Source organism: Saimiri boliviensis, chromosome 11 (assembly GCF_048565385.1).
Source record: "Saimiri boliviensis isolate mSaiBol1 chromosome 11, mSaiBol1.pri, whole genome shotgun sequence".
Classification (NCBI taxonomy): domain Eukaryota; kingdom Metazoa; phylum Chordata; class Mammalia; order Primates; family Cebidae; genus Saimiri; species Saimiri boliviensis.
This window is the reverse complement of record NC_133459.1, coordinates 73,641,078-73,661,526: the sequence shown is the minus strand read 5'-3', so window position 1 is coordinate 73,661,526 and position 20,449 is coordinate 73,641,078. Positions and strand designations below refer to the sequence as shown.

General features: G+C 38.8%; 1 protein-coding gene across 1 annotated transcript in view; it reads right to left on the bottom strand.

Moving 5' to 3' along the window:
* MSH4 (mutS homolog 4) overlaps positions 1-20,449 on the bottom strand; it is a 103,237-nt gene that overhangs the window by 57,282 nt on the left and 25,506 nt on the right. Inside the window, exons 7-8 of the mRNA XM_003921400.4 lie at positions 20,238-20,410; positions 5,305-5,372 (exon numbers count right to left, since the gene is read on the bottom strand). Of these exons, the coding sequence (XP_003921449.1) occupies positions 5,305-5,372; positions 20,238-20,410 (241 nt within the window). The remainder of the gene's footprint in view (positions 1-5,304; positions 5,373-20,237; positions 20,411-20,449) is intronic.

Here is a 20,449-nt window from a genome sequence, read left to right as displayed (position 1 = left end):
ACTTAAATGTCCCTGTCTGGTAGCTCTGAAGAGAGCAGAGGATTTCCTAGCACAGCATTTGAGCTCTGATAAGGCACACATTGCTTCCTCAAGTGGCTCCCTGACCCCCATGTATCCTGACTGGGAGACACCTCCCATCAAGGGCTGACAGATACCTCATACAGAAGATCTCTGGCTGGCATCTGGTGAGTACCCTTCTGGGATGAAGCTACCAGAGGAAGGAGCAGGCAGCAATATTTGCTGTTTTGCTGGTGATTCCCAGGCAAGCAGGGTCTGTAGTGGACCTCCAGCAAACTACAGCAGACCTGCAGCAGAGGCGCCTAACTATTAGAAGGAAAACTAACAAACAGAAAGAAATAGTTTCAACATCAACAGAAAGGACATCCACTCAGAGACCCCATCCAAAGGTCGCCAACTTCAAAGACCAAAGGTAGATAAATCCATGAAGATGGGAAGAAACCAATGCAAAAAGGCCAAAAATTCCAAAAATGAGAATGCCTTTTCTCTAAAGGAGCACAACTCCTCACCAGCAAGGGAACAAAACTGGATAAGAATTAGTTTGACAAATTGACAGAAGTAGGCTTCAGAAGAAAGCATTTTTGTCCCAATGCACAAAAGCTAGGAACCTTGAAAAAATGTTAGATGAAATGTTAACTAGAATAACCAGGACAGAGAAGAACATAAACGACCTGATGTAGCTGAAAAACGTAGCACAAGAAATTCGTGAAGCATACGTAAGTTTCAATAGCTGAATTGATCAAGTGGAAGAAAGAATATCAGAGATTGAAGATCAACTCAATGAAATAAAGTGAGAATACCAGATTAGATAAAAAAGAGTGAAAATAAATGAACAAAGCCTCCAAGAAATATGGGATTATGGGAAAGGCCAAATCTACATTTGATATCAGTGTACCTGAAAGTGATGGGGAGAATGAAACCAAGTTGGAAAACACTCTTTGGGATATTATCTAGGAGAACTTCCCCAACCTAGCAAGGAAGACCAACATTCAAATTCCAGAAATACAGAGAACGCCACAAACATACTCCTCAAGGAGAGCAACCCCAAGACACATAATCATCAGATTCACCAGCGTTGAAATGAAGGAAAAAATGCTAAGGGCAGCCAGAGAGATTGGGTTACTCACAAAAGGAAGCCCATCAGACTAACAGTGGATCTTTTGGCAGAAACCTTAAGGGCCAGAAGAGAGTAGGGGCCAATATTCAACATTTTTAAAGAAAATAATTTTCAACCCAGAATTTCATATCCAGCCAAACTAAGCTTCATAAGTGAAGGAGAAATAAAATCCTTTATAGACAAGCAACTGCTGAGATTTTGTCACTACCAGGCCTGGCTTACAAGAGCTTCTGAAGGAAGCACTAAACATGGAAAGGAAAAACCAGTACCAGCCACTCCAAAAACATCAAATTGTAAAGACCATCGACACTATGAAGGCACTGCATCAACTAATGGGCAAAACAACAAGCAACTATCAAAATGACAGGATCAAATTCACACATAACAATATTAACCTTAAATGTAAATGGGCTAAATGCCCCAATCAAAAGACACAGACTGGCAAATTAGATGAAATCAAGACCCACTGGTGTGCTGTATTCAGGAAACCCATCTTACGTGCAAAGACACACACGAACTCAAAATAAAGGGATGGAGGAAGATTTACTAAGCAAATGGAGATTAAAAAAAAAAACAAAACAAACAAAAAAAGGCAGGGGTTGCAATTCTAGTCTCTGATCAAAAAATGGTTCACACCTATAATCCCAACACTTTGGGAGGCCAAGGCAGGTGGATCACTTGAAGTCAGGAGTTCGAGATCAGCCTGGCCAATGTGGCAAAACCCTGACTCCACTAAAAATACAGAAGTTAGCAGGGCATGGTGGCATGTCTGTTGTCCAAGCTACTCAGGAGGCTGCGGTACAAGAATCACCTGAAGCCAGGAGACAAAGGTGAAAGTGAGCTGAGATGGCATCACTGCACTCCAGCCTGGGCAACAGAGCAAGACTCTCTCAAAAAAATAATAAAATAAAAAATAAATAAAAGTGAACTGAATTCAGCTAAGGATGTATTCTATAAACTTTAAGTCAATAATTAAGCTAATAAAGGCAATGACTTCTATCTAATAAGCCAACAAAGGAAATGAGAAGGAATCATAAAAAATATACAAAAGAAAGGAGAAAAAAAGAAAAAAGGGAGCAAACAGATGAGAAAAATGAAAAAAAAAAAAAAAAAAAAAAAAAAAACCAAGATAGCAGATTTAAATGAAAACATATCAATAATCTTATTAAGTGTAAATGCAATAAATACCACAATTAAAAATAAGGTATTCTCTGATTGTATACAAAAAGTTAATACCTAATATATATCACCTACAAAAAATATTCTGTAAGTATAAAGAAAAAAAAAAAGTTAAAAACAAATGGATGGTAAAGATACACCATGCTAAAACTAACCAAAAGAAAGCTGGAACAGCTATATTAATATTTGACCCAGTAGATTGCATAGCAAAAAATTACTAGGAATAAAAAGGGTCATTTCATAATGATAAGAGGCTCAATTTATAGAGGACATAAGCAATCTTAAATGTTTATGTACCTAATAACAGAGATTCCAAATACATTAGATAAAAACTGATAAAACTGCAAGGAAAAAGAAACAAATCCACAATTACATTTAGAGATTTTGACACTACTCTCTCAATGACTGGTAAAACAAATAGAACAACAACAACAAAAAAAAACACAGTAAAACACAATAAGGATAGATGAGATTTGAAGAATACTACCACACAACTTGAACAAATTGACATTTATGGAACGCTCCAACCAACAGCAAAATACACATTGCTTTCAAGTTCACATGGAACGTTTACCAATATTAACTCTATTTTGGACCATAAAAACAAAGTCAATAAAGTTAAAAGGATCTAAATATGTAAATACATGTTCTCTGACCATTGGTGAATTAAGTTAGAAACCAATAACAAAAAGATAATCTGGAAGGTCCCCAAATATTGGAAACAAAATAACATACCTCTAAAAACCCAAACATCAAAGAATTTTTAAAAAGAAATTAGAAAGTATTTTGACCTTTTCGAATGAAAAAGAAATCACAATGTATCTAAAATTGTAGAATACAGTAAAGTATTACTGAGAGAGAAATTTACAGTGCTGAAATGCTTATATTAGAAAGAAAAAAGGATTAAAAAAAAGATTAAAAAAAAAGAAGTCAACCTTAAAATACTTAATTGTAAAATAAAAAAAGAAAAGAAAGGAAAAAAGGTCTCAAATCAATGACCTCAGCTTCCTCCTTTACAATCTCATAAAAGAACAGCAGGCACAGAGTAAGCAAAAGAAAGAGTGATAAAACCAGAAATCTCTATTTCAAGAACATGAGAAAAAAAGATATAACAATGAAATAGAAAGCTGTTTCCTTGAGAATACCAATAAAAACAATAACCTCTAGTCAGACTGATTAAGAAAAACAGAGAACATATTAAATTTATTAATATCAGGAATGAGAGAGCATATCACTGCCGATTTTACAGATATAAGAAGGATATTATAAGACAATTTATGCTGATAAATTGGAAAGTTGGGTGAAATGAAAAATTCTTTAAAAGACACAAGCTACCAAAGCTTTTTCAAGAAGAAACAGTTAACCTGAAGAGCACTATACCTATTTAATAAGTTGAATTCATAGTTAAAAACCTTCCTACCAAAAAATATTCCAGGCTCTAATGGCTTCATTTGTGAATTCTACCGAATATGTAAGGAAGAAATAATACCAGTCTATGTAAACTCTACCAGAAAATTAAAGAGAAAGGGATACTTCCAAACTTATTTTATGAGGGCTGCTAATTTAATTCCAAACATCAGTTGCTTTAGGTTACTTCCCAGTTGTATATACTGAATTATAAGCAGCTTCAATTATTTAAGGAAACCTAGTTCTCTGCCTACCCAATAGCCAAAGCTTTTCAATCTAGTGATGTTTTTATTATAAATGAACCTGAAGAGTATTTTCTTTATGATACGAAAAGACTCTTCAAATATAGATAAGCTTTCAGTGGACTTACAGATGTCATCAAATTGTAAATTAAATTTTATTGATGTGCAAGACTTCTTTTCTTTTTAAGCATATGGGCAAAAATATACCTGTATTTCATTATAGTAAATATTCTTCAGTTCACCTTAAACAGAATAATGAAAGCTATTACTTTCTTTATAGAATGTACCCATAAGCACTATTTAAATTTGAAAAGTATCCAGAAAAGATGTTATTTCATTCTTAAAAATCAAGAATATTTGAAGACTTGGCCAAGTGTGGTGGCTCAAACCTGTAATCCCAGTAATTTGAGGTAGGTGGATCACTTGAGGTTAGGAGTTTGAGACCATCCTGGCCAACATGGTGAAACCCTATCTCTACTAAAAATACAAAAATTAGCCAGGCATAGTGGTGCGTGCCTGTAATTCCAGCTACTTGGGAGGTTGAGGCAAGAGAATCGCTTAAACCTGGAAGGCAGGTATTGCAGTGAACCAAAATCACACCACTGCACTCCAGCCTCGATGACAAACCAAAACTCCATCTCAGTAATAATAATAATATTTGAACACTAATCAAACTTCACATAATGGTCACTTTTAAGAAGAATCTATACTCTTTAGCGCTAACATATTTTAGTTAGTTATTAGGCAAACGTTATTACAGTCTACATCTTTTGAAAATTATATACAACTCCTTAATATCTTATGAATGAAAATAGGCCAACTCCTTAATTATCTAAAAAAAAAAAAAGTTTTTTTTTGAGACAAGGCCTCACTATATCACCCAGGTTGGAGTGCAGTGGTGCAAACACAGCTCACTGCAGCATTGACCTTCCAGGGCTCATGTTATCCTCCCACCTCAGCCTCCCCAGTAGCCAGGACTACAAGTGTGCAACACCATGCCCAGCTAATTTTTTTATTTATTTTTTAAAAATAAAGATGGGGCCTCACTTGTTGCCCAGGCTTGTCTTGAACTGCTGGTCTCAAGTGATCCTCCTGCATTAGCCTCCCAGAGTGTTGGGATTATAGGCATGAGCCACCATGCTAGGCTGAAATTTTAAATTTTACTATAACATACAAGATAATACATTAAGAAAAAAGTTTTCCTCTACAATGGCATAAAATACTCCAGATATCAATAATGAAGGACTATCTCAAAACATTTTTATATTTTCCAATTGTTACATTAAGACAAGTTCAATCACATAATGTATAATAATATATATAATGTATACAAAAACATACCGTGTCTTGCTTTGGAATTTGGACTAAAACAGAAAGAAGCTGCTCTGTATCAAGAAATCTTGATATAACTGAAACAAACAAACAAATGTTGAGTATTTAAACTTTATAGAACAGCTGCAAATATTGACTATGTAAAATATTATCCTCAAAGAATAAAATAGAACAATTCTACCTGCAAATATTACCTGTTATGTGTTCTTTAACTATCTTACATGTAAAGTGAGTATTTTAACTCAATTATGATGTTCTTTTGTTAATTTTGATTACTCAATCTCACCTCAAAATTTGATGCTGCTGACCATCCCTTCTGCTATGGCTTGCCTTTCCCCACCAACACTCAGGTTGGAACCTTAATTCTTTGTGTGGCAATGTTGGAAAGTAAAATATTTAATAGGTGGGGTCTAGTGGAAAACATTTGGGTCACAGAGGCTCTACTCTCACAAGAAGCTTGGTGCGATTCCTACCATGATGAGTGAGTTAACCCCTTAATAAAACTGAATTAGTTCACACGAAAAGGGACTAGTTCCCACACTAGAACAGGTTGTTATAAAGTAAGACTGCCCCTCATTTTACTCACTGCATATTTCTGTTTCCTCTTTGACCGTCCTCCATTTTATGATGCATCACAAAAGCCCTAACCAGAAGCCGAGTAGATGCCAATGCCATGCTCTTGGACTTTCCAGTCACTGGAATTGTGACCCAAATAAACTCGTTTCTTTATAAATTACCCAGCCTCAGGTATTCCATTATAGCAACACTAAATAAACTAAGACTTACCTTCCTTCTTGAAACCCTACTTCTCTGGTTTTGGATATTGTCTATTCAATATCATGACACATGAAATATAATTCAACCACTAACCACATAACCTTCCCAAGAGTTACCTAACATCTCTAAACTCTAGCTGTTCTCATCTTTTTAAAATTTTTATTTCTTGTTTTTGAGATGGAGTCTCTCTCTGAAGCCCAGGCTGGAGTTCAGTTGCGCGATCTCAGCTCACTGCAAACTCCACCTCCTGGGTTCAAGTGATTCTTCTGCCTCCGTCTCCTGGGTAGCTGGGATTACAGGCCCACACTACCATGCCTAGATAATTTTTTGTATTTTTAGTAGAGATAGGGTTTCACCATCTTAGTCAGGCTCGTTTTGAACTCCTGACTTCACGATTTGCCCATATTGGCCTCCCAAAGTGCTGAGATTACAGGTGTGAGCCACCACACCCGGCGCTGTTCTCATCTTTTAAATGCTGATAACATTGACTTCCCTGTAGGGCACATTGGGAGCCAGATGTATGGCTGATTGCCCCATAGGGTCGTGGGGTGAGCCTTATGCTGTGCTGAGGTGCAGGATCCGAGAAATAAAGAGACAGGACACAGAAGTATAAAGAAAATGTAGCTGGGCTCGGGGCGCCATGGCACCTATAAACAGATTCAGGCGACGCTGGCGAGGCCGGTGAGGCGCCTGGCGAGGCCCCGAATGTCCAGAAGCATGAGTATTTATTGTGTACAGGTTAGGGAGTAGGGCAGTGAGTGAAATCATCTTTAAGGATAGTGATAGGGTCGTGAGCAATAAAACATAGGGTCCACCCCCATTAGGTCACCTAGGCCAGGAGGTGGACAGCGCACAGCAAGGGGCCTGTTCCCATGAAGGCAAGGGCCCCGTTCCCACGAAGGCAAGGGCCATGTGTAGTAAGGGGTCCACCCCCATTAGGTCACCAAGGCTTCAAGGTGGGTCGTGCGAAGTGAAGAGGGTGCAGTGTGCAATACTTCTATCTATGGGAAACTACTAAGAAGATTTATGGGAGGATGCTTTAACTCACATAGCAGTGACAGAGCTGTCAAGGTTACCGTCACCTTCTGGCAGCTTCCAATGCATTCTATGGGAAAATGCTTTTCAAGCAGCACAGTAGCAAGAGCTGATAAAGTTCACAGTCACCAAGGTGGACTGCCGTTCTGAGGGCAGCCTTCCATGAGAACTGGAGCAAGGTCCTACAACTCCTTTATCAGGAGGAGTGGCTCTCACCACAAGCCTGTCATACAGTGGGTATCTTTACAATACTGAACGCTGCCGCCTGGGCCATGGATTCTTGTCCTGGTATAACTGTTTTTCCCTTAATTCATGCTCTGCACTGTGTCTGATCTAGGCATTCCTCCAATTATAAGCTGCTTATTCCTTAATTCATGCTCTGTACTGTGTCCACTCTAGGCATTCCTCCAATTATGAACTAAGATATAATTATAGGTATATATGTAGGGAAATATTCTTTAGGCACTCATACTATCAACTATTATATGATAATATAGAGAGGATTATATAAAGGGAGACTTCAAGCCCTATTTCTATAAACTAATATATGATTATGTAAAGGATTATATAAAAGGAAATAGCTGAGTAGTAACACTATAAAGTGAGATATTCCTCAAGCCGTAACACTATAAAGTGAGATATTCCTCAAGCCCTAACTGTGCCAGGGTTTTGCTTAGCTCTCATTCCTCGGTGCCTATATGGGGGGGGTTACCCACACCACCAGACCTGGTGCTGTTCTCATCTTTTAAATGCTGGTAACATTGACTTCCCAAGTGTGTTGTGAGAATTAAGTGAGATTATATATGTGCTATGGTTTGAAAATGCCCCCCAAAGTTCATGTGTTGGAACCTTGATCTCCAATGCAACAGTCTTGAGAGGTGGGACTTTTAAGAGAAGGTTAGGTCATGAGGGCTCTGCCTCTGTGATTGAATTAATGCTATCACCATGGGAATGGGTTTTTGACAGAAGGATGAGTTCAGCTCCCTTTTTGTCTCATATGCATGCATGCTATCTTGCACTTCCACCATGTTAGGTAAGACACAGCAAGAAGGCCCTTACCAGATGTGAGTCACTCAACTTTTATCTTCCAGCCTCTAGAACTGTAAGAAACAAGTCTCTGCTGTTCATAAATTATTCAGTCTCAGATATTCTGGTATAGCAGCACAAAACAAACTAAGATAGAAAATTGGTACCAAGACTGGGTTTGTTGCTGTAACAAATATCTGAAAATGTGTAAGCAGCTTAGGAATTGAACAATAACAATGCACAGAAGTTAGAAGAATTTGGAGGAGCAGGTTAGAAAAAGCCCAGAATGCCATGAACAGAACATTAAGGAGAATTCTAGTGAAGCCTCAGAAAAAGGAAAGCAATGTAGGGAAAGTCTGGAATGTTGTAACAATTACTTAAGTGGTCGTGATCAGTGACCATTGGTAGAAATATGGACAGTAAAGGCCATTCTGATGAGTACTTAGGTGGAACTGAGAAACAAAATCTTGGAAACTGGAGTAATGGCCATCCTTGTTACACAGTTGCAAAGAACTTGGGAGGACTGCATCCATGGCCTATGATATTGTGGAAGGCAGAACTTAAGAGGAATGAACTAGGATATCTGGTAGAACTATCTAAGCAGCAAAGCATTCAAGATGTTACAAAGCTTCTTTCAGCCATTTACAGTAAAATGAAAGAAGACAGAAATACTTTAAAGATGACATTTATAATTTAAAAAGAAGCAGAATAAAAAAATCAGGAACACTCTCAGCCTGGCCACATAAAATGTATGTTCCGGAAAGAATAGTAAAGGGGTTGTCAAGTGATTGCTAAAAAAACTAGTATAGAAAGAAGCCAGGTTCTATTTATGAAAACAATGAGAGAATGACCCCAAAAACATTTCAGAGATCTAAGCAAGCTAGGATTTGACCTTGAGGGCAAAGTTTCCAGAGAGGTGCTTGTGTGACCTCAGCATTTGCTGCCCTGCAGCGCCTTGGACCTCTGCTCCCTCAATTCTGGCATAATGCCTCTCAGCCACCAGAGCTGTAGCTCAAGTGGACCCAGCTGCAGTTCAACCCACTGCTCCGGAGGGTATACGCAGTAAATCTTGGCAGTGTCCACGTGGTGCTAATTCTGCAGGCACATAGAATGCAAAAGGTATGAAGCCATGGTGGCTTCTGCCTAAGTTTCAAAGGATGTTGAGGACAGCCTGGGACCCAAGCAGACTTATCATAGGGGCAGACCCACCAAGGAGAGCCTACCACAGAAAGCCCCTACTATGCCTAGTGAAGCCATAGGAGTAAGGCCAGCATTCACAGAGTCCCCAATAGGGCAATGCCTAGTAAAGCCATGGGAGTGGGGCAATCACTCCCCAGCTCCCCACTCTGAGACCATAAAACTATGGGCGGCATCAGCATGTTAACTCCAGTCTGAGAAAGTCATAGGCATGAGACTACAAACCATGAGAGCTGCTGGGTGGACTAAGCCTGAGGCTGCCTGAGGCCTTGAGAGCCCAACTCCTACCTTACTGTGCCCCTGATGTGGGATATGGAGTCAAAGAAGATTATTCTTCAGCTTTAAGACTTACTGTTGTTTTCCTTGTCAGGTTTGAAGTGATTTCTTTGGGCCTGTTACTCGTTTCTTATTGCCTATTTCTCCCTTTTATAATGGGAATGTTTATCCTATCCCTGCCCCAACATTCTGGAAGGAGATAACTTATTTAATTTCATAGGCTCATAGCTGCTGGGGAATTTGCCTCAGGATGAATCATGCCTTGAGTTTCACAGACATATCTGATTCAGATGAGATTCTGGACCTTTGAGTTAGTGTTGAAACAAGTTAAGACTTTAAGCCTAATGGGATAAAATGAATGTATTTTGCATGTATGAAGGACATGAATTTAAGGGAGCCAAGAGCAGAATGCTATGGTTTGAATGTGTTCCCAAAGTTCATGTGTTGTAAACTAAATCTCAATGCAACCTTGTTAAGAGATGGGACCTTTAAAGGGTGATTAGATCAAGAGGGCTCTGCCCTGATGAATGGATTAATGCCATTATCACAGAAGTGGTAACTTGTTCCAGAAGTAAATTCCGGATAAAAGGATGAGTTGCCCTCCACCTCCTCTCTCTCTTGTATGTGTGCTCTCTTGTTCTTCTGCCTTTTGGCATGTTATGATGCATCAAGAAGGCCCTCACTAGATACAGGTCCCTTAACCTTGCAGATACCAGCCTTCACAACTGTAAGAAACAAATCACTGTTCTTTAAAAATTGCCCAGTGTCAGCTATTTTATTATCACAACACAGACTATGACAATGTGTAAAGTGTCTTGCATTTACCATGGCTCAAAAGCTTATTTTATTCTTCTCAATTTATCTTCCAGTTTACAGTGTTCTACAAAAATAAATTTATAGATCATGCAATCTATCTCTTTTAAATATCTCCAAGTGTTTTTTTAAAAGAAGCTTTTGGCCGGGCACAGTGGCCCACGCCTGTAATCCCGGTACTTTGAGAGGCCGAGGCGGGCGGATCACAAGGTCAGGAGATTGAGTCCATCCTGGCCAACATGGTGAAACCCCATCTCTACTAAAAAATACAAAAATTAGCTGGGCGTGGTGGCCCACGCCTGTAGTCCCAGCTACTTGGGAGGCTGAGGCAGAAGAATTGCTTGAACCCGGGAGGCGGAGGTTGCAGTGAGCCAAGATTGCACCACTGCACTCCAACCTGGTGCCTGGCAACAGAGCAAGACTCTGTTTAAAAAAAAATTAATAAAAATAAATATAAATAATAAATTTTAACCATTTAACATACAGATTGTTTAAAAAAAATGTACACATTTCCCCATACTTAAAATACAGTAAACAATGATAACTATTTCTTAACGATTCATGCTTATTGTAATGTATTACTTTAAAAGTTTTTGTGGCCAGGCACGGTGGCTCACACCTGTAATCCCTGCACTTTGGGAGGCCAATGCAGTTGAATCACCTGAGGTCAGGAGTTCAAGACCAGCCTGACCAACATAGAGAAATCCCATCTCTACTAAAAATATAAAATTAGCTGGGCATAGTGGCACATGCCTGTAATCCCAGCTACTCGGGAGGCTGAGGCAGGAGAATCCTTGAATACAGGAGACAGAGGTTGCGGTGAGCTGAGATCATGGCATTGCACTCCAGCCTGGGCAACAAGAGTGAAACTCTGTCTCAAAAAAAAAAAAAAGTTTCTGTGTAAACTTATTAACCTGCTCTCAAAGTGGTGTCATGCTGTTATCCCTTAAAACACAATATAAGAAAGTTTTTATTTTACTGCTACCTGTTCAAACTGTCAGATGTCTTTTGATAGTTTTCAGTTTGCCTACCCCTAGAACTGTCCCATTTCTAATATTCTGTTTCTGTGGTAATTCATCATGTTCAAAATGTGTTTTGAGGACTAAGCTCTGATTTTCTGGCTAGCCCAAATTCCTACCTAAGGGATGTGGGAAGTTATGCCCTGCAAACCATGGATTCTTATCAGATGGGTTTTATTTGACCCTGTATGTTGTGACTTGTTTTTCAATCTGACTCTGGTATAACATTATGAGACAAGGAATAAAATATTTAACCTCAAAATATATTTCCTTGCCCTACCTTGAAATTGCCCTGCAAAGTCTCTTTTGGGAAAAAATCCACATTCTAGAGAATCCCCTTCCCCCTTTGTTTTCCTTCCTTTCTTTCCAGATCCAGGAGATAATCAACTAAGACCCAGGCATTCTTTTAGGTCCAATAAAAAACATTTTAGAACCTGTTCTCTCTCTGAAGTCTGCTATCTGAGAGATTCATCTGCACAATAAAACTTGGTCCCCAGGATCCTTTATCTTAACCTGAACATTCCTTTCTATTAATCACAGGTCTTCAGATAAACTCAACTAACTGTCAAACAGAAAATGTTTAAATATACCTATAGTCTGAAAGCCACGCCACCTGCTTTAAGTTGTCCCACCTTTCTGAACCAAACCAATGTATTTCTTAAATGTATCTGATTGATGTCTCATGCCTCCCTAAAATACATAAAACCAAGGTGTACCCCAACCACCTTGAGTACATGTTCTCAGGACCTCCTGAGAACTATGTTCATGGGCCATAATCACTCATATTTGGCTCAGAATAAATGTCTTCAAATATTTTACAGAGTTTGACTCATCTTGCCAACAGTTTAAAAAATTAGAATAGGCTGAATATATTGTTGTTATAATCTTCATTATGTTCAATATAATACAATGAAGTAGGAAAGGCCATGAAACAAACCTCTCAAACATCAAACTGGAAAGGAAGGGGTGATTTATTTGGCTGGGAGCAGCAGTGGCATAATTGCCTAATAGCTGAGCTCCCCAACAAAGAAAATCCTTGCCCTTTTAAAGGCTTACAACTCTAGAAATTACATGCGAAAGGGTCTTGATCCATGAAGTAGGCATGGGGTACATGACTTAGGTGGGGGTTTGATGGTGTTTAAGTAAAAACAATGCCTTCCAGAAAGATTCCTCCATACTGTATCTGTGATCTATAGATGGCACTGTGGTTAGCAGTCGGGGTCTTACCCTTAACCTGGCTGGTGGTGCCAACCAGTCCCTCCTCTGGCTGACTTCTAACTTCTCCTTTTGAGATGCAATGTAGAAGGCTGAAGAGGATTAAGGATCTCCTTCCCCAACAATACTATTATGATATTTTACATGTGATTCTCCTAGTCACACTCTCTAAAGCTGTCATTCATGTTGCTCTTTCTCTTTCCAGACTCCTCCTTCCTCCTTTCCCCAAATCTATCATTACAACCAGAAGGTTTCTAAAATAAGGATTTGATCAGTGCTCTCTGGGTTCAGAATGGTCAGTTCCGTATTACCTGAAGGAAAAAAATTAAACTCCTTAGCATTATAAAAAGGCCCTCCATAGTCTAGTCTCAATCCTCATTTCCTGCCATTCTTCAAGGCTTTACGTCATAAATAACAACTGGCCAATCCTTAAATACAGCAAGCTCTTTTATATCAACTTAAGTACACCAGGCACAATGTCTATTGCCTGCAATCTCAGCACTTTGGGAGGTTGAGATGGGAGGGCTGATTGAAGTCAGGAATTCAAGTTCAGCCTGGGCAACATAGCAAAACCCTGGCTCTACAAAAAATATAAAAATTAGGCAGGCATGGTGGTGCGGGCCTGCAGACCTAGCTTCTCAGGAGGCTGCAGCAAAAGAAATCACTTCAACCTAGAGGTTTGTTACAGTAAGCCATGATAGTGCCACTGCACTCTAGTCTGGGTGATAGAGCCAGACTCTGTGAAAGAGAGAGAGAACAAAAGAAAGAAGAGAGGTAGAAGGAGGGAGTGAGGAAGGGAGGGAGAGAAAGAGGAAGGAGAGAGGAAGGAAGGAAGAGAGGAAGAAGGGGAGAGAGGGAAAGAAGGAAATGACAGGTCAAGATCATAGCCAATGGCATATATACCAGATCTTTATCCTAACCACTATTTCCAAAAAACATCTTCGTTACTCCTATGGGCCTCAACATACCTTGCACAGGCATGTTTCTTTTGTCTCGAATATCACTGCTAGGATTCGCCTGTTGCTAAAATCCTATTCCTTCCCTTAAGACAAAGCTGAAAAATTATTTCTGCAAATCCCATCTGGATTCTGTCTTCATCTCAACTCCCTTCTCTGTGTTTCCATAAACTACTCAATTGTTATTGCATTTATCACATTGCATCAAAATGATTTAGAGTTCTGTTTCCCTAACATGGATATAAGGTCTTTGAGGACAGACAGCTTAATTTTCTTCATCTTTTTATCCCTAACACCTACAGAATGCCTTTAATAAAGGAGGTTCTGTTTTGGTTTTTTTTTAAGGTTTAGATTCCTGTATTTTAATAAACTATAAAAATTACCCTCCCAGTCTGTCCTATGCCCTGCTCCCCTACTTTATTAAGGTAAATTAATAAATAATATAATAAGGATATTCAGGATAAAAGGACAACCCAGCACATATCTTTGAAGAGCCATAGCATTTAGGAAATAAGCATAAAAGAGAAGTATATAAAAAAGACTCAGAAGGAAACCACAGAGACGTAGGAAGAAAATCAGGAGATTTTATAACCACAGAAGCAAAGAAAGGCAGTCACTGAATAACGACAGATATTCAGCAGTATCGAATAAATTGTGGATATTTCTCTTATTCATGAATATGAGAACTGACGTGTCCATTAAATTTAACAATACGCCTCTTGTGACTGTGTTAGGTTGGGCTCTCCAGAAAAAGACCCTGAGGCAAGGACTTTATTAAGAATGTGCTTCCAAGCCTGGGCAACATGGTAAAACCCCATCTCTACGAAAAATATAAAAATTAGCTAAGTGTGGCAGTATGTGCCTGTAACACCAGCTACTTGGGAGACTGAGGTTGGAGGATTGTTTGAGCCCAGGGGGTAGAGGTTGCAGTAAGCTGAGATCGCACCACTACACTGTAGCCCAGGAAGGAAGGAAGGAAGGAAGGGAAGAAGGAAAGAAGGGAGGAAAGGAGGGGAGGAAGGAAGGGAGGGAGGAGGAGGGAGGGTGAGGAGGAAGGGGAAGGGGGGGAGTGAGGAAGGAAGGAAGGGAGAAAAGAGAAAAGAGAAAAGAAAATAAGTAAAAAGAAAAAAAAAAAGAATCAGCTTCGAGAAGAAACCAGTAGAGCAGTGAGAAAAGGACAGAGAAGGGAAATGAAGCCAACCAACAGTGTGATTTCAGGCAAAGTTGTGTGGAAGGTAACTGATCAACTGATTTTGCAAAGGAATTCTGGAGTTGAAGTTATATTCAGGTTTTTGCCAAATCAATGTGAAAGAGCTGGGCGTTCATACCTTCATACCATACAGTTATTTAAGGGCTACCAGGCACTTTGGTTACTCTGTACTTAAGAACAGACGGCTCTAACAGCCTGAGAGTAGGCCTTGAAAAAGTGTCCAGGTGTGGGCCATTAGGCTCATAGAGCAGCAAAAGGTGTATACTGAAAGGTCAAAAGGATTCAAGATGGTCTGAACAGAGAACCAACAAGATCTGCTAAGGTGACCTTGACAAGGCAGTCTCAGCGCGGTACTGGGCACAGAAATAAGACTGCGACACACTGAGACATGGTGATGAAAAGAAGATAGTTAGCATAGGAAATCTGTTCTTCAACAGATTTGGCTATGAATAAAGAAGTGATATAGTGGTAGCTGGAGAAGATGAAGTACAGGGAGAACTTTTACACAGATGGGAGAGACATGAGGAAGTCTGAATCCTCTTAGAAGAAGCCCATAGAGAGAAAAATAATGAAGATTCAGGAGATAAGTGCAACGATGGGATCCAGAGCACAGATGGAGGAATTAGTTAGAGAATACCACTTCCAGCTTACACAAAGGGAGTGAAAAACAGATAAGTATAAATGCATATTTGGTAGCAGAAAGTTAAAAAAGATAACAATGGTTGGAGCTTGACCAATGTAACATGATTAAATGACTTTACATATTCCTAGCATTTATGTATTATATAAGGAGCAAGTATAGGTAGACCAACAAGATGTTACTGTTAACAAGTAAAGGATAGTTAAAAATGGTCCCTTTTTGCCTTTCCCAATGTCTCACTAAATACACATGAATATATATATTTAAAAAAGAATATGGTGAACAACATTGGACAGGCAGAGTCACAGTCAATATAATATCAGAATTATGAAGGAATTACACTAATTAAAGGCATTTGGAATTGAACTGAAGAAAGCCTACTCAGGTCTTAAATGTCTTCTACATTTTCATGTACCACTTTCATATAGACTACCAGAACACCAGCTAGGGTAGTCAGGCAAGTGGAGGTATGGAAGACAGACCAAGCTGTAAGCAACCAAAAATTGGACAAAGAGTAGTGAATATAAACTATTCTTTCATCTACAGATTTAAGAAGAAAACAGTACTGTCATGCCAGTGGACAAACAACAGCCAGGTTGCAAAGGCAACTTTCTTTTCCTTTCTAAAAAAATTTTATTTTAGATTCCGGGGGTACATGTGCAGGTTTGTTGCACAGATATACTGTGTAATGCTGAAGTTTGGGCTTTGATTGAATATGGCACCTGGATAGTAAACACAGTACCCAATATTTGTGAACCCTTGCCCCACTCCTGTCTCCTTTTGGAGTCCTAAATATCTACTATTCTCATCTTTATATCCCCATGTATACCCAATGTTTAACTCCGACATATAAGTGAGAACACACAATATTTGGTTTTGTTTCTGTGTTTATTCACTTAGAATAATAGCCTCCAGCTATATCCATGCTGCTACAAAGAAAATGATTTCATTCTTTTATGACTATATAGTATTCCAAGGTGTATATGTACCAAGTTTTCTCCACCAAATCCACTGCTGATGGGCACCTGGGTTCATTCCATGTTTTTGCTACCGTGAATAATGTTGTGATAAACATATGAGTGCAGGTGTCTTTTTGGTAGAACAATTTATTTACCTTTGGGTTTAGATGCAGTAATGGGATTGCTGGTTTGAATGGTAATTCTATTCTTAGTTCTCTAAGAAATCTCCAAACTGCTTTCCACAGAGGCTTAATTTATAATCCTAACAACAACGTATGAGCATTCCCTTCTCTCTGCAGACTTGCCAACATGTTATTTTTTGACTTTTTAATAGCTATTCTGACTGGTGTGTGATGGTATCTCATTGTGGTTTTGATTTGTACTTTTCTGATAATTAGTGATGTTGAGAATTCTTTCGTCTGTTGATTGCTTGTATGTCTTCCTTTTGAGAAGTATCTGTTGATGTACTTTGCACAAGAGCAATTTTCTTATTCAAATAAGAGAACTAATGTGTCTATTAAATTTAACAATACGGACAGCAGGGTGTTAAAAAGTCTCCCACTATTATTGTGTGAGAGTCTAAGTCTCCTTGTAGGTCTCTAAGAACTTGTTTTATGAATCTGGGTGCTCCTGTATTGGGTGCATATATATTTAGGATAATTAGCCTTCTTGTTGCATTGATCCCTTTGCCATCATGTAATGTTCTTCTTTGCCTTTTCTGATCTTTGTTGGTTTAAAGTCTGTCCTATCAGAGATTGGGATTCCAACAGCTGCTTTTGTTTTTGCTTTCCATTTGCTTGGTAAATACTCCTCCATCCCTTTACTTTGAGACTGTATGACTCTTTGCACATTGGATAGGTCTCCTGAATATAGCACACTGATGGGTCTTGACTTTTTATCCAATTTTCCAGTCTGTGTCTTTTAATTGGGGCATTTAACCTCATTACATTTAAGGTTAATATTGTTATGTGTGAATTTGGTCCTATCATCATGGTGCTAGCTGGTTATTTTGCACGTTAGTTGATGCAGTTTCTTCATGGTGTCACTGGTCTTTATTACAGTGTGTTTTTGCAGTGGCTGGTATTGGTTTTTCCTCTTCATATTTAGTGCTTCCTTCAGGAACTTTTGTAAGACAGACCCAGTAGTGACAAAATCTCTCAGCAGTTGCTTGTCTGTAAAGGATTTTATTTCTCCTTCACTTATGAAGCTTAGTTTGGCTGGATAAAATCCTGGCTTAAAAATTTTTTTATTTAAGAATGTTGAATATTGGCCCCCACTCTCTTCTGGCTTGTAGGGTTTGTCAGAGAGATCCACTGTGAGTCTGATGGGCTTCCCTTTGTAAGTAACCTGACCTTTCTCTATGGCTGCCCTTAACATGTTTTCCCTCATTTCAACCTTGGTGAATGTGATGACTACAAGACAGAAAATTAATGAGGATATTCAGGACTTGAACTCAGCCTGGATCAAGCAGACCTAACAGACATCTATAGAACTCTCTACCCCAAATAACAGAATATACATCCTTCTCAGCACTACATAGCACTTATTCTAAAACTGACCACATAATTGGAAGTAAAACACTCCTCACCAAATGCAAAAGAATGGAAATCATAACAGTCTCTCAGACTACAGTGCAATCAAATTAGAACTCAGGATTAAGAAACTAACTCAAAACCGCACAACTACATGGAAACTAAACAACCTGCTCCAGAATGACTACTGAGTAAATAATGAAATTAAGGCAGAAATAACAAAGTTTCTTTTCTAATTGCAATGTTAAGGTGTCTATTTTAGATTTTTCCCACTCTCTGACGTGGGCATTTTAGTGCTATAAATTTCCCTCTTAACGCTGCTTTAGCTGTGTCCCAGAGATTCTGGTACATTGTCTCTTTGTTCTCATTGGTTTCAAAGTACTTTGAATGGCGATCATTAAAAAGTTAGAGAACAACAGATGCTACAGAACATGTGGAGAAACTGGAACACTTTTACACTGTTGGTAGAAGTGTAAATTAGTTCAACCATTGCAGAAGACAGTGTGACAAATCCTCAAGGATCTAGAACCAGAAATACCATTTGATCCAGCAATCCTATTACTGGTATATACCCAAAAAATTATAAATCATTCTACTATAAAGACACATGCACACGTATGTTTACTGCAGCACTGTTTACAATAGCAAAGACTTGGAACCAACCCAAATGTCCATTAATGATAGACCAGATAAAGAAAATGTGGCACATATACACCATGGAATACTATGCAGACATAAAAAGAATGAGTTCATGTCCTTTGCAGGGACATGGATGAAGCTGGAAACCATAATCCTCAGCAAACTAACACAGGAACAGAAAACCAAACACCATATGTTCTCACTCCTAAGTGGGAGTTGAACAATGAGAACACATGGACACAGGGAGGGGAACGTCACACACTGGGGCCTGTTGGTGGGTGGAAGGCAAGGGGAGGAACAACATTAGGACAAATACCTAATGCATGCAAGGCTTAAAACCTTAGAAGACAAGTTGACAGGTGCAGCAAACTACCATGGCACATGTATACCTATGTAACAAATCTGCATGTTGAGCACATTTCAGCACATCAATCCCAGAAATAAAAGTAAAAAAATATATATATGCCTGTTGGTGACTGTATTAGGTTGGGTTTTCCAGAAACAGACCTTGAGGTAAGTGCAATTTTCTTATCTTTCTTATTATGGGTTGAATTGTGACCCCCAAATGATATTGTGAAGTCTTAACTCCTGGTACTTGTGAGTGTGACCTTATTTGAAAATTGGGTTTTCGCAAATGTAATCAAGTTAAAGTGAGGTTATTAAGGTAAGTCTTAATCCAATATGACTAGTTTCCTTATAAGAAGACAATGTGGGCCGGGCGCTGTGGCTCACACCTGTAATCCCAGCACTTTGGGAGGCTGAGGCGGGAAGATCACAAGGTCAAGAGATCAAGGCTATCCTGGTCAACATGATGAAACCCCGTCTCTACTAAAAATACAAAAATTTGCTGGGCATGGTGGCACATGCCTGTAGTCCCAGCTACTCGGGAGGCTGAGACAGGAGTATCGCTTGAACCTGGGAGGCAGAGGTTGCATTGAGCTGAGATCACACCACTGCACTCCAGCCTAGAGACAGAGCGAGACTGTGTCTCAAAGAAAAAAAAAAAAAAGAAAACAATATGAAGACACACGGAGAAAAAAATATGACAATAGAAGCAGAGTTTGCAATGATGAACCTGCAAGCCAAGGCCCGAAATGGACTGAAAGCAACCATGAAAAGCTAGGAAGGGGCAAAGCATTCTCTCCAAAGGTTTCAGAGGGAGCATGGCTCCTCTGACACCTTATTTTCAGCTTCTAGCTTCCAGAACTATAAGGCAAAATCTTTCTGTTGTTTTAAACTATGGAATATGTAGTAGTTTTTACAGCAGGCTAGGAAACTTATACATCCTATCTGTTGATAATTACCTAGTCTAGACAAATCTTCCTTTCTTTGAGGATTTCCATGGAGAAAAGGAATAGAAGATATCTATGAACAACAACAACAAAAAAAAAAGAAAAAAGAGAGAGAAAGAAAGAAAAGAAAAAACAATGGAAAAGAAAAGCATCCAGGAAATCAAAATATATTACATAACATACCTCTGAAATTATTTACTATAGGATTCAGTAGAAAATTTCAGGAAAATAGCCTTCATAAAAGAATACAAGAATTTACACCTTCACTACTTGTCTTTCCGATACATGGAAAAAATAACTAAGCCAATTGTATTTTCAATAATTTATATTTATAAAATTAAATAATATTGATTTACCTGATTGAAGTCCAAAAAATAGTTCCTCATCTTGAAGCAGTTCTTCAACACAATCTAATCTCATGTTAATGGTTTCAATATCAACTAGAGGTTCTAATATATTAGAACGAAGTCGTCTGCTCCCTCCAGGAGTCTTAGTATAATTTAAAACACCAAACAGAGTGTGATTATTCCTTTGAAAACACAAGAAATGTCATTAAGAATACAAAGAA